This window comes from Vanessa cardui, chromosome 7, assembly GCF_905220365.1.
Source record: "Vanessa cardui chromosome 7, ilVanCard2.1, whole genome shotgun sequence".
Lineage (NCBI taxonomy): Eukaryota > Metazoa > Arthropoda > Insecta > Lepidoptera > Nymphalidae > Vanessa > Vanessa cardui.
In genome coordinates this window covers 3,076,482-3,091,146 of record NC_061129.1, presented here as the reverse complement: position 1 = coordinate 3,091,146, position 14,665 = coordinate 3,076,482, and the positions used below count along the sequence as shown (strand labels likewise).

Sequence of the window (14,665 nt, the reverse complement as noted above, 5' to 3'; positions counted from 1 at the left end):
TAATTATTATGAATAAGTTATTACGCAATGTAACAATAATGAATTGGCTTTACTTAATTTTCAATAGATTTTCAATAACCAGTGGCGGGTCGACCAATAGGCTAAGTAGGCTGGAGCCTAGGGCGGCAGATTTAGAGGGGCGGCAAATTTTAATCCAGTAACTAACAGCAATATTATCTAGTTCACAGTCATACTAATTATGGGAAAAAGCCGACGTAATGAGGGCGATAGAACAAAATTCATAAACTTTCAATTTCAGAATAAACTTAGTTGATATGTATAATAACTAACGTATTGATTTTCAAAAATCAGTTGGGGCAGCAAAAATTTAATAGCTTACTGTAAATAAGTATGGCTTAATTGTAATGGTTAGACCTCTTTTATTCAATTATTTATTTTCAAAGATGTAAGTATATAATATCTTCATTCACAATTTTTTTTATCGATAGCGCCATCTATAATATCTTTATTTAAAAGGTCAAAAAGTATCATTGTCAATACCACGCCTAATTATCTATAATTAAAGTCGATTAATTACACGTGACGTTTAAAAAAATTCATTCAAATACCAAAACCAAAATAGCATAATTATATATAAAATCGTATAATTCCCGATAAATCGATACACATATAATTATTTAATAATTGCGCTATCAGAGTATTTATTAAAAAAAAATACGTATAAATCAAATGTTATCATTCGTTTTTAATGTCTCTTATCAATCGTAATAACATTCTAAATCCCATTTATCGATTTGGATTAACGAAATCATTGATCGTAAATGACGAAATAATTTCAATAAATTATATACTTATGCATGTGTTGTGTTTTTATAACACACTCACACATACACAATATAATCCTGATTGGTATCGCACGTGTGTTCCTGTTATATCCGACTTAGACGAAATAAAGAAGGATACTGTATTTGCACGGTTTGAATTTCGAACTATCGATAGATTCGTCGCGAATCATTTGACGTCATATGAAAATGGCGAACAGTTCCATATTTGAAATAGGTTTATATTTCATACACATAAAATAATATGAAATGTATATTTGTCACGTCAATGGTCTGTATAATAACTTTGACCCACCCTCTTCGTTGGGCATTAAATAAAAGGGTTGACAATTAATGGAAATTAAAAGAATTAATAGAGTATAAGAATAGGCGGGCGATTCCGCGTCGACTGGTCAGTCCTATACCGATAAGTTAAATTCACGTGATTAACATAAGCATAATGTATTTAAACTTTGGAAACACGCTGTATATTCTTGCATAAGTTTTATCTATACAGGTATAGTATTATTTTCAGTTTTATTACAATCAATCTCGCCTCGTTTAATCGTCATTTTTTTTATTCTACTTATTGGCGGAAGAGCATATGGGCCACCTGATGGTAAGTGGTCATCACCACCCATAGACAATGGCGCTGTAAGAAACATTAACCATTCCTTTCATCGCCAATGCGCCACCAACCATGGGAACTAAGATGTAATGTCCCTTGTGCCTGTAGTTACACTGGCTCACTCACCCTTCAAACACAACAATACCAAATACTGTTGTTTGGCGGTAGTATATCTGATGAGTGGGTAATAACTACTCAGGGCTTGAACAAAGTCCTACCTTTACGAAAAAAATAATTCTTTAATATTCCTTAAAAATATTTTTTTTATAACAATGAACAATGATATAGTACATTATTTATCTTTATATGTTTATAAACTTCAGCCAGCCTCGAAACCGAATCGGATACGTTAAAAGCGTAATAAAACACGAAAACAAACTACCATTATCGTAAAATCATAAAAAAACCAAATCCTCCTTAATCAGTTTAAAAAATTGTAGTCGTATTTGTCTTTTGTCCGCGGTACACCGAAAATCATGCTTATCGTAAACCTCGGGTCTAATCAAATGGATTTCTTGTTTAATCCCCTCACTGGGCATTAATCAAAGCTATATTCTGAAGGTCTTCATGATTAGCGCAAAACTGTATCTATATGATCCATTTATCTTCACCGTTTCGCTCAGGAAGTGACGTAACGACAATAAACCCGAGATTAAAGCTAATATTTTGCTGTAAAAATTTATATTGTTTTGCACTGAAACGTTGATAAACACAAGACATTATTTCTAACTGGGCGTTTACTTAAACCGAGTTTTAATTATTGTCTAAAAATAAGCATGGCATGACATACGTGTTTGAGAGTTTTACTTGGAAATTTACTTGGGCTTCTTGCAAACCTGTCTGGGTAGGTACGTATCATCCATTCCTCTTATACTCTACCACAAAGTAGCAACACATTGTGTTGCTATGTTTTTTCAGCAGCAATGTCTATGGGTGCTGGAAACCACTTACCATCGTGTAGCCCATTGGTCTTTTAACCAGAACCAAAATATACTTAATACAAGTAGGCTTTTACAAGCAGTTTTGAATAATTATTTAATAACCATGTTAGGTGAAGCTACCATCAGTTCGGAAAGTAGAATCCACCGAGAAAAATCGGTAAGAAAATCAGTAGTTACTCTTTTTTAACATTTAAAAATACAGTCATGTTAGTAAATTACAATTATATGTGTATGTAACAATCCTGCCTGGAAGTCAACAACTCCACGCTTTTTATCACCTATCTATGTATGTAACATAAAATCCAAAATAAAATGAAAACAAAAAGAAAGGCAAGGATTGTCAAATGACGAAGACACTTACAATTTCTGTTTTGGTAAGGTAACGATGATACTTATTACCACCATTTCATGGGAGTTCTATCGGCTTTAATGTTCTTTTTTCGTTACACACCACCCGACCACGGAGGTCGTCTAAGTCACTTTGTAACTTATTTGATTTGTTTGAAGCAGCGATTGTAACACGTAACCTTAAAATAATTTGACTATATTTAGCCATCGAATCATTTCTATTATCTCTGAAATTAGGCGTCACGCACTACGTCACTAATCTCAATCTCCTAAGTGAGACAAGCATTTGCATTGACAGCTTCGGTGATATGAGATAAATCAAGTCTTAGCGGCGACATCAGACGATCCTCAAGTGATATGGAGTGCGGGATTAGGTTCACGCCCTGATCTTTGGCTCTGTCAGCAAGTGCTACGTCACTGATGTTTTTAAATCCTAAAATCGATAAATAAAAACGATCTTGATATTTGTTTATATTTCTTTTGATGACCAAATAATTTGCGAACTGTTTTGGCTAAATATTTCTTAAAAAGATTTTTTGAAATTAAATTTAGTTATTTTTGTATTGCAACTCACTTTTAAAATAATTAACGCATATTCAAATAAATAATTGAAAAAAAAAATACTAATTATAATTTATTATTGCCAAAGGAATTATTAAGTGTCAAAGAGGTTCTTCTAGAAGTCTAGGAATACTGCGACAAAATGTACCGAAGTGCCAAAATTTGAATTGTGCTGCTTTAGGGTAATGATGGGACAAACACAACTTTCTCATTTTTAATATTAGTGTGATAAGATGTAATCAGAGGTCGTGGTGCCGACACTATCTCGGCGGCACCTTTGTGTGTGCCCCGATTTCTCTTCAATGTTTCCACGAATTATTTGCTGAAACAATAGCACGGTTCATGTTTGAAACACTAAACAATTTAATGATTCCATTAAACACGATTTCACCTCTCTTAATGACTGTGTCATAAGGTTGAATTTTGTATTGTAATTATGTATTCAATGGTAGATTTAAGTCTGTTTGTTTGTAAACATTGACGAAATGTCGCTCGCGGCATCTTTGAGATTAAATTCTGCCTCAATAATCGTTAAGCGTGCGCCTAGATTTGTGATTATCTTCACTTAACAAGGTTTTGGTCTTAATGAGTTTTCTCGATGTGTGTTTACTTAGTTGTACATTTTCATACAGTCTAGATTCTTCACATAGCGACTAAAACTGTTTGTGAATCTCAGGAACGGATTCTGTCAATAAAAAAGACTGAAGACCTTAATTTACTACTATTAATTTAGAGTTATTAAATATATTAATGCCTTAAATTAATTCCAGCATAAACTAGTTTCCAGTTTAGTTAGCTCTGGCTTGAACCCAAATATTTTGCTGCTTGAATAAACTGGTACTACCACTTGAAACATTAGACACCATAATATAATTATTCCAGGTTCATTTATAAAATGTATCCAAGAAACTATACGCATACCATACGTTTTAAGAAAATTTCGCTTTCTGTCATTAAGAGCGTCAAAATCACGTCATCTATAGACAGCAGTATACCAAGCCTTCCTTTATGAATACCGTAAGTAAAACCAGATTAATGACCAATAAGAAGGTACTCATATATCAACTCAGATTTTCAAAGTAGTTGAAAATTATAAAAGTACTTTTAATTGCGACAAGGAAGCCAATGGTTCCAAGAAGCGACAGTATACCGGAACAATCACGAAACCCTCAACAATTCATGAGGCACACAGAATTCAATTGTCATAGCGCTAAGTCACGCAAACTTTAAACAAGAGGATAATGTAACTTTGCCGACTTGGCCACACTTGGCCAAACAGAAACGTGAATAACAGGGCAAATAAAATTGTGGGGCGATGTCGTGACGTTGTAGCCACTTGGTAAATATTGACGGGACTTGGCGTGCACGAATGGACAACATTTGATTGATCGAGCATTATGGTCACCTTATGTTTAAAGTGCTTCAGAACTGGACTCCGGAATTGACATGCAGGCTAATTCCATTTAAATTAACAATCGTTTGAAGGGTGGAATGGATAAATTTTGGAAAAATATTTACTGAAATTTAAACATAAGAATTATTATTCGGGCACAATATTTAAAGTTAATAATAAAAATAGAAATTCTCAGAAACGGTCATAATGTTAGACAATCCATACATTTCAAACACGACGCAACGTTATCTTGTATACTAATGTTTGCTTACAAGGGTACACATGTCCAAATCCGATTTACAACGTGCCAAGACGAGGGCAGAGGAGAGTCAGCAAATAAAGCTAATATTTTGTTTTGACGACAATATTACTTTCTATCCGGATTCTCGAATCAAATTACCATTAACCCCAAACGTTATTTGCATTCCTTTTTCGCATTTACTCGCTATGATGAATAATTAAAAAAATGTCATGATTTTAGAAATGATACGTAACAATTTAAAAACGTAGGGAATTTGTACACAATCTCTTGTTAAATGTGTGCTTTGTAAATTAGTTGCATTATGTTCTGTGTTCCGAAATACATTTTTTTGTCAACGATCCCCTTATCGCCGATATCAAAATTTGTGTTCGATATATGAATTACAACCATCATAACACGAACGTTTAAACTGTCGATATTCATATCGATATCAGCTTTGTCGCTGCCGCCGGCAAATCAGAGTCATAAAACAAACGTAATTTTGCCGAGCGATACGCGCTGTCGGTCTGATAAGATATGTCAGCCCAAATCTGAAGCCGTGGGATTTGACGCCCAATGTTATTGGAAATTCAGCGAGGGCCTACGTGCTTATGAGATTTTATATTAAACGTAGAAGCCTTTGGTCGCCGTTGGGTGTGGTTTTGGTGTTGTTAATAACTTACATTGCTGATATGAGAATTTCTTTTTTTAGACATTTCATCCTCTTTAAATACTCCCTTGCAAAAATGACACTAACGTAAAATATCGAATCTTATAGATATAGCAAAAAGTTCTTTATATGTAAGTTAATTAGTATGTATGAAATATAGTTATATCGTACCTCTAATGGGGTAATTGTCTATTTGTTGGGGAGGTGAAGCTACACGAGGCTCGTGGCGCGTCACCGGCGACCACAGTGACTGGCATAGGCCGTTTCTAAGCGCCTCGCTCGCTGACACTCCTGAGAACAAATAAAAATATGAAAATATATCCTTGATTGCATTTGCCTTTTATGGGTTAGTCGCCTAATAACAAGCATATAAATATAGCCTGTGTACTTGTAGTTGAAGCATGATTCATAGCAAATTTCGTCATATTAGTTTCAATGGTTCGGCTGTGAAAGACCAACAGACAAAGTTACTTTCGCATTTATAATGTGAGTTTATATTAAGTAGCACATTGTGCGTTTTCTTAACTCAACAAGAAGGCTTTAGATCTTTCTCTTCCATACATTTGGACTAAAATATTTCGAAAGGAAATATCAAAAATATGACCCATAAAAAATCTAATTGCTCAGATTAGAATGTGTAACCTTCGCTCCTCGTGAACATCCCACTGGACACCCTCGAAACTATTTAACGAATCAACTTTATTCAAACGATTAATTAAACGAAATTTATACACACGCTACTATAATGAGCCCTTCCGTATTTTTCATCCAACAATTAAAAGTAGTGAATCACTCAATTTTTATATGGGTGGGACTTGAGATTTACAGATTACAACTTGTTTCGTATGGATTACAAGCTTGATTATCATCAGTACTTATGACATATGCACTTGTTATAAAGTCACAAAATAAATTGAAGTTTTTAATACCAAAAGGACGTATTTTTTACTGACGTGAATAAAGTAACCCAAAGTATCCCATGTTATTTGCGATCGTCTGCCGTATCAGTGAGAACGGTTACTTATCCAGGGTATGTCAGATTTCAATATATTGTAATTTGGTCATTATGAATATTTGTTTTAAAGGTTTTCGTACTACGACTACGTTGTTCTATATTCCTATTATTTGGAGTGAATAAGATATTACTGGGTAGTACAAATATCTTTGGCGTTAATTACTATTTAATCAAGCACAACACGAAGCAATACAAATTAAGTTTATCGATCTCTGAGTAACAGCATTATGAATATTTTTTTCAAGTTTATCAAACATAAGTATAAATATTGGACAAAATCACATACTCTAATCCCATTGTAAGTAGCTAAAGCACTTGTGTTATGGAAAATCAGAAATAATGACGGTACCACAAACACCCAGACCCAATACATCATAAAAAACTAATGATATTATTCTACATCGACTCGGCCGGGAATCGAACCCGGGGCCTCGGAGTGGCGTACCCGTGTAAACCGGCGTACACACCACTTAATCACAGAGGTCGTCAAACATAGTGATGGTTGTATGTGTTTTTTCTTACAAAAACATTATACAGCTAACAAAAAATCGATCGATTATCAAAATATTTTACTACCTGATAAGCTTGGATAAGCTGTGATTAAATCATCATAAAAATTTACGTGACAATTTTTACAAATTTCGACAAAATAATTATAAAAAAAATCTCTATCAAGGCGCCTATCTCCTGTAAAACTACGATCCTCTGAATGCAAACGCGGTCAATTCATACTTGTGTTTCGGTTTGAAAGGAGGAGAGTAAATATAGACATAAATTAAATATTAAAATATTCTAATAAACATACATTAGAATAAAAAAAAATCTTTATTCAAATTGGCTAGTACAGGCACTTCGGCTGTTAGATTACTCTATTGGTCTAATTGTAAAGTTACATCGTTTTCGAGAAGAACTGGCAACGAAATCAGTAGTTTCTCTTGATCACTGCTAATCACGTCACAGTAAGAAAAGGTAAAATTGATTACCTATAACATGACATGTAATGTAACATTTACCTTTTACCACCAGATAGCTAATTTGCTAGACTGTTTGAACCATACTTTACTTAAACACAAGATAACAATAATTATAAAAAATACGTTCATGTATTCACTGAAGCGGTTACATCCGGTTGTAACTGGTTTGGTTCAGTTAAAAATATTTCAAAAATAAACCGTAACCGTTATAAAATTTCGTTCATAATTTTAATTGAAAAACGATAAAATCCAATACGTGAAAATTTCAAAGATAATATCATTATCTGGACGCATTTATGTAATCACTGCTGCGGACACACGATAACCGTAGTTTTTAATACATTTATCGCGTCTAATTGCGTGTAATACCGTGTATTTGATAGGATACTGTCAAACGTATACATTTTGTCAAATTCGAAAATTATGATTAATTATTTTAAAATATGTATACAATTTGCATTGCATATATATAGGACAACATCACATACGTTACTCTGATCCCAATGTTAGTAGCTAAAGCACAAGTAACGACGGTACCGCAAACACCCAGACTCAAGATGACATAGAAAACTAATGAAGTTTGTCTACATCCGACTCGGCCAGGATTCGAACCCGGGACCTCGGAGTAGTGTACATTGCGAAAGCCAATGTACACACTTGTGTGTATACGCTTATTTTGAAGGGAAACCTCGCTATGGATCTTAAATGTTTCGGATATATATATTTATTTAATATAATTTTTTTATTGTACCTATACCTAGGTTGGCGGACGAGCATATGGGCCACCTGATGGTAAGTGGTCATCATCACCAATAGACAATGACGCTGTAAGAAATATTAACTATTCCTTAAATCGTCAATGCGCCACTAACCTTGGGAACTAAGATATGTCCCTTGTGCCTGTAGTTACACTGGCTCACTCGCCCTTCAAACCGGAACACAACAATACTGAGTACTGTTATTTCGCTGTAGAATAACTGATGAGTGGGTGGTACCTACCCAGACAGACTTGCACAAAGCCCTACTACCAAGTAAATAAATACAAAATACAAATCATTTATTGATAAAATAAATATGAATTAAAACCTGTATATCTACATCATAGATTTTTAAGAATATGCGGTGCGGCTAATACAATCAGTGGCAATACAGTTAACGACTAAGTTTTTGTTCGCTACCCTCTGCATCGACCACATATAATAACGGACCATTTTTTTTTATTACGCTGGAAAAACGCTTTACGCGCTTCCCCCACGTGATGGAAAGTGGGGGGGTGTGTGGGACTCCCCGGAGCCCTGAACGCCGAGTGCGCCCAAGCACACCGGGTTTACCCACTAAAAAACCAGCGGTACCCTCTCCGTCTTTCGGCGGACGCCACGGGATCGCTTACGCATGCTACCGTGACGATATAATAACGGACCAACAGCGGCCAGTGTATCATAGAAAATACAAAATTTATAAAAATTCTGCAAATTTATATCATCATATAAAATTTAGAATCCTTAGTGAAAGAGTGGAAAATTTATAGTCTGTTTCATTTTTTAATAAATCACTATCAAAATATTCTTTCTGCAAATCATCATTACACAGTATAAAACATGTCGCTTACCGTTGTCAGCCCCTATGTATGCTTAGATCATTAAAATTACGTAACGGATTTTGATAGGGTTTTTTTAAATACATAGAACGATTCGAGATAAAGGTTTTTGTATATAATACATGGAAAATATAATAAAGAAACACTGATAAAGAAGTTTCTAATGTGATGTAAATGAACCAATTCTGTAGAATGTTTAGTATCAGTATTGCACCTGTGTGAAGTCGGGGCGGGTCGCTAGTAGGCTTACAAAGTACTATTGAATCGTTTGAATTAATGTAAAGAAGAACCGGTATGAATCTCAGTAGCTACTCTTTTCCACCATTTTTATTATCAATGAATTTTTAAAGTTAATTTTTTATATATCCTGCGTAGAAACAAAAAAAATCCGCGCTGCGTTTTTTATCTTTAATATAATCTCATATTAAATAATATGCCTCATTTATGTTTCGCTGATACGAGCTTTATTTATTTTAAGTAATCTATTTGAATTAAGAATATTTACTTTTTAATAGAATTAGAGAAATACATGAGCACTATATTTATCGATTGCGACTAAATTCGTATTTTCTCAAGAAATATTAGAAAAGATTTATCGAATAACGGACGGACGGATTTCGAAACAGGATAAGGATGATAAGAGCAAGGACAATCAGTGCTGCATCCTCGAGGAAGACACCGATTCGATGGCGCCAGCGCGGCGCGCTCGGGTCGCTAATGTAGAATTATGGGCACTCTGAGCTTGACTTTGAAATTCGTTTCATCAACTGACACAGACTATTATTTGACAGCATATTGAATAAACAATATTAGTTATTCTGTATCTTACATATAAAAAAAATCAAAGATAATCAATACAATAAATTGACATATTGCTACGTTTATATTAGCATTACTAGCTGTGTAGGCGACCTTGTACGAGTTTGAATTTAACAAAAAAAAAATTATTGTAGCCTAATTTACTCCTTATTATATCAGTTATCTGCCAGTGAAAGTCCCGTCAAAATCATCCCCGCCGTTTCAGATATTAGCCGGAACAAATAGACGGACAGACAGATAAAAATTGTAAAAAATGTTATTTTGGAATATGTGCCGTGTATTCAATGCATATGTATGTAACATATGCATTGAGTAAAAAAGGACTCATTTAATATTACAAACAGACACTTGAATTTTATTATATGTATAGATTAGTGTGTTTGTCGTAAAGTAGAATGAATACTTAATGTGTGTATTGGTTTTACTCAAAATAGCTATGGTTATAATGAAATAAGAAAGAAAACTCAGGATATTGTATTTAACTAACATGACTTTGTATTTTAAAATATTGAAAATGAGTAACAACTGAGTTCCTTGTTGGTTCTTCTCGGTAGAATTTATTCCGAACCGGTGGTAGCTTCATCAATATATCTGTTAAATAAAACGATACCACTGTTTAGAAATTCATTCTGTCGAGAGAAGACCAATGAGTAGTACTAACATTTAAGTATTCTTTAAAAGATAAAAATTTGTACAAATAACTTGTCAATTAATTAATTTAAAAATCAATCCTTATTTCCCTTATTTCCCACACTATAAGTTGAAAAACGATGATTCCATATTGGCTATAGAAAAAATTTAAAAAGTATCCAAATAAATTCAAACGATTGAAGTCGAAACGGGTTACACGGTATACACTATTTTTCTTTTTATTTATTTAGTTGGCATCAGATATTTCAACAATTGGCTCATATGAGACAAAATTGTCACACTGACCTCCATTCATCTATGAATCATAGTATCATGAGTCAGGGGTTCAGGAAATAAAAAATGTTAAAAGTGAAGCGGTCCAAACGGCGCCAACACTGGTCGAGAATCAATGACCGGCGTCCGGCGCGGGCGCAGCGCTAATTCGTCTCTCTCAGCGCCAATTGTATCACAGCTTCCTGTCTCATGTTTTGGTACAAATGACGCTTTATCATCAGTTACTATAATTTTTTTATCTTAATTGACGAAATTAAACTAAGCTTTGTCTATACTAATATTATAAAGAGGAAAACTTTGCTATGAATAGGCTCAAAAATTACTTGACCGATTTAGAAAATTAAAACCATTCGAAAGCTACGTTATCCACAAGTAACATAGGCTACATTTTATTTAAAAACGCGGGCGAATGAAAGGACGCGGGCAGAAGCTAGTTATTCATGAAGAGGTTACGTTATGTTTAGTAGTTATTAATCTATAGCTTAAATATTTTCATTATTTATATCTTTCAAATTTTTTACAAACGATGTTTATTGATTAGTATTAAAATGAGTATCGACAAAGATATCTTAATTGAAGAATCTAAACTAAAGTATGTCATTAGGAGATATTTCTGCTTGATGCTTAATTTACTGTTAGAATGTTATTTTTATTTTAGACCGATTTTTATTTTGGAATGCTTAATAATTTAATGTTACTCTTTAAGAAATTATACAAAGTAACGCTTTTTGGCGGTATCATATGTAAATCATAAGTGGTATACCCAGACGCGTAATGACCTACAAAGTGTACCGTGGAACTAAGTGTTACATAAATAAACTAATTTCATAACTCTTAATATTGTGATCATTACTGACAAGGATACACGATAAAAGTTAATTCTTGATTTAGTACCTTAATCGAGTCAAATTATTAACATAGCCTTTTGTATATCATTATCGCTTTCATTGTTAACTTACGCCAAGTCCAAATCGTCGCGTGCTACCGAGACCCTAAATTTAACAGGCCTCTTCAATATTTATGCATCTTGAGTTCGAAAATATAAATTACATAAATTTGGGACTTGTATTCAACACAGATCAATTCATATTTAACATTTATCGATGAAATTAAAATACAATAGACCCAAATATAGCTCATCATTCTTATTGTTACGGATTTTGTCTAATTCAAGACTCTTTCAACAACAAGACAAAACAAAAGATCAATGATACTTTTTTTGAATAAAGAATTTTATGTATGGAATTGGTATGCTTGAGGGAAAAAGGTTTGTGGTAACACAGTCCACAGACGTTGGTGCTGTATCCACCGATCTCTGGAACTGAGTAGTTATGCATCTCGTACTTGTACACTTCCTCACTCGCACCGGACACACAAACATCAAACTGGAACACAACAATACTATGTATTGCTACCTATCTACCCAGGCAGCTCTTCCAAAGCCCCTCCGAGATGTACAGAGATGTATTACAGTATCGAATTAAATGTAAATATAAATATCGCCCAAAAGTTAAATAGTAACACTTTTTCTATTCAATTATTGAATACTGCACGTAAAACTATACTTACTCCACGCTTTTTGTCTTTTATAGTGAACGAAAGTGGAATAATATTGTTTTAAACAAACATTTTCATATGTTACAGACTTGAAATTTTAAAAATAGCTCACAATTCAAAAGATTTTCAAAAATATGGTTAGTTAAAAACAATAATAATTACAACAAGAAATTTAATTTTATCAATAGCCCAAGTTGAATCATGATATAAATCACAATATCCTGATTTGAATTTAACAACCAAGATAGTAACAGTTGTTTAATTTACAACGTAAACAAAGACGCTTAATGAAAGACGGAATCAGAACGATGTAGGAGAAAGGTTAATTGAAATTGTATCTATAAATAGTATTCCTAAGAAGGACCAGATTAATCAACACTTAGTATTGTAACGTTAGAGCCAAGACTCCAAAACAATAAAGTTATGAGTCAAAAGCCGACTATCCATTGAAAGTACGCCGCGACATATCCTAATATTAAGATGTTAAAACTTTTTATTTTATGAAATAGGTTGGTGGACGATATGGGCCACCTGATGGTAAGTGGTCACCATCACCGATAGACAATGAAGCTGTAAGAATTAACTAATCCTTAAATCGTCAATGTGCCACTAACCTTGGGTACTTAGATGTTATGTCCCTTGTGCCTGTAGTTACACTGGCTCACTCACCCTTCAAATCGGAACACGACAATACTGAGTACTGTTATTTGGCGGTAGAATAACTGATGAGTGGGTGGTACCTACCCAGAGGGGCTTGCACAAAGCCCTACCACCAAGTAACTTCTCACGAATGTTCTCACTTCTCATAAATAATGCGATGCAAGTCTTATTACATTACTAGTAGTCGCCCGCGGTTTCGCTCGTATTTTAGGGTGTCGGTTGTCATGTGTCAGAGAAAAATAGCCTATGTCCGTTCTTGGAGTTCAAATTTGCTTCATACTAATTTTCATCAAATTGGGTTTGGTTGTGAAAGAGGCACAGACAGACAGAGTTACTTTCACATTTATTATATTTATAATAAAGATAATTTACTTTAATTAATGAAACCAACAGTATTGTAATGTTTTGAGTTTAATGCAGTAACAAAAGCTCTAGATTTTGTCAAAGGAATGCTTTGGTTTATTTAACCATAATAAATAAACCAGCTGCTTCATTAGCGTAAAATAATAATAAATAAGTAGTATATAATATAACCGAAGTAAATTTTAAAAATCGACTAGAACAAGGAAATATCTACGATTCGGAAATCATTTTATTTCAGGACCGCATAAAAATATTAATTTTAGAAAACGATTTCTCAGCTTTTAACACAGATATAAATTGCCTTTAATATAAATTGGTATAGTGTTCCTTGTCAAAACTTTGACAAGGAATAAGTGTTCGCTACATGATCAAGATACTATTTGGCGCTATGTTTCCTGTGAAGAGGCAGACTTTAGCTGTCTATCAGACGGCGCCAGGGTCGGTGGCGCCCTCTCAAATAACGCCACTCCCGCTGATCGTGTGATCGGTCATTCAATTACGATTGACTTTATTGCGATTGTTATCGTAGCGGATGCAATTTTTTCATATTCAACCAGACACGAGGTGTTTAATAATACGTTCATATCAGGTGACTGTTAGTGATGTCTTAATAGTCCCACAGTAGGGGTATGTGGGTACACAATCAAATAAGGGCATAACGACCAAATTAAATAACTACATATTTAGTTATTTGCAAGTAAGCCTGTTGTGTTGTTTTGGTACTGTGTCATAGCTATCACTATATAAGCTACTTACAATAAAACCATGGCAAATATGCTCAATAAACATACTATATTTTATCAGAAGAATATTAGGTACAATAATATTGTACTTTACAATAGCTTCTGTTCCTACAGTGTCGAATAAAAAATAGACATTCGTATGTATAAAAATACCTGCATATCATTTAATGATTGTCTGATAATAATATAATAATAAATTTGATAAATAAACACAATCCCAAGTGATTAGAAGTGTGTGTTCTTAGAAATAATAAAAACAAATTAATTAATCCAATACGAATTAAATAATTTGTCTGTTATTTACCGTATTTATGAATGGCTGTTAAATAATAATAATATTGACGCAATGATGAATGTGGTTACGAAATGATTATTTAATTATGTAAAACAACCACAAAATCCTCTTTTATTACTCAAATTAACACTTTACATATAAATATATAACTTTG

At 33.5% G+C, this 14,665-nt stretch overlaps 1 protein-coding gene across 1 annotated transcript in view; it reads right to left on the bottom strand.

Annotated features, from left to right (window-relative positions):
• Window positions 1-14,665, bottom strand: part of LOC124531376 (zinc finger protein Gfi-1b) — a 59,414-nt gene that overhangs the window by 31,910 nt on the left and 12,839 nt on the right. The window contains exon 2 of the mRNA XM_047105938.1: window positions 5,736-5,855. Within this exon, the coding sequence (XP_046961894.1) occupies window positions 5,736-5,855 (120 nt within the window). The remainder of the gene's footprint in view (window positions 1-5,735; window positions 5,856-14,665) is intronic.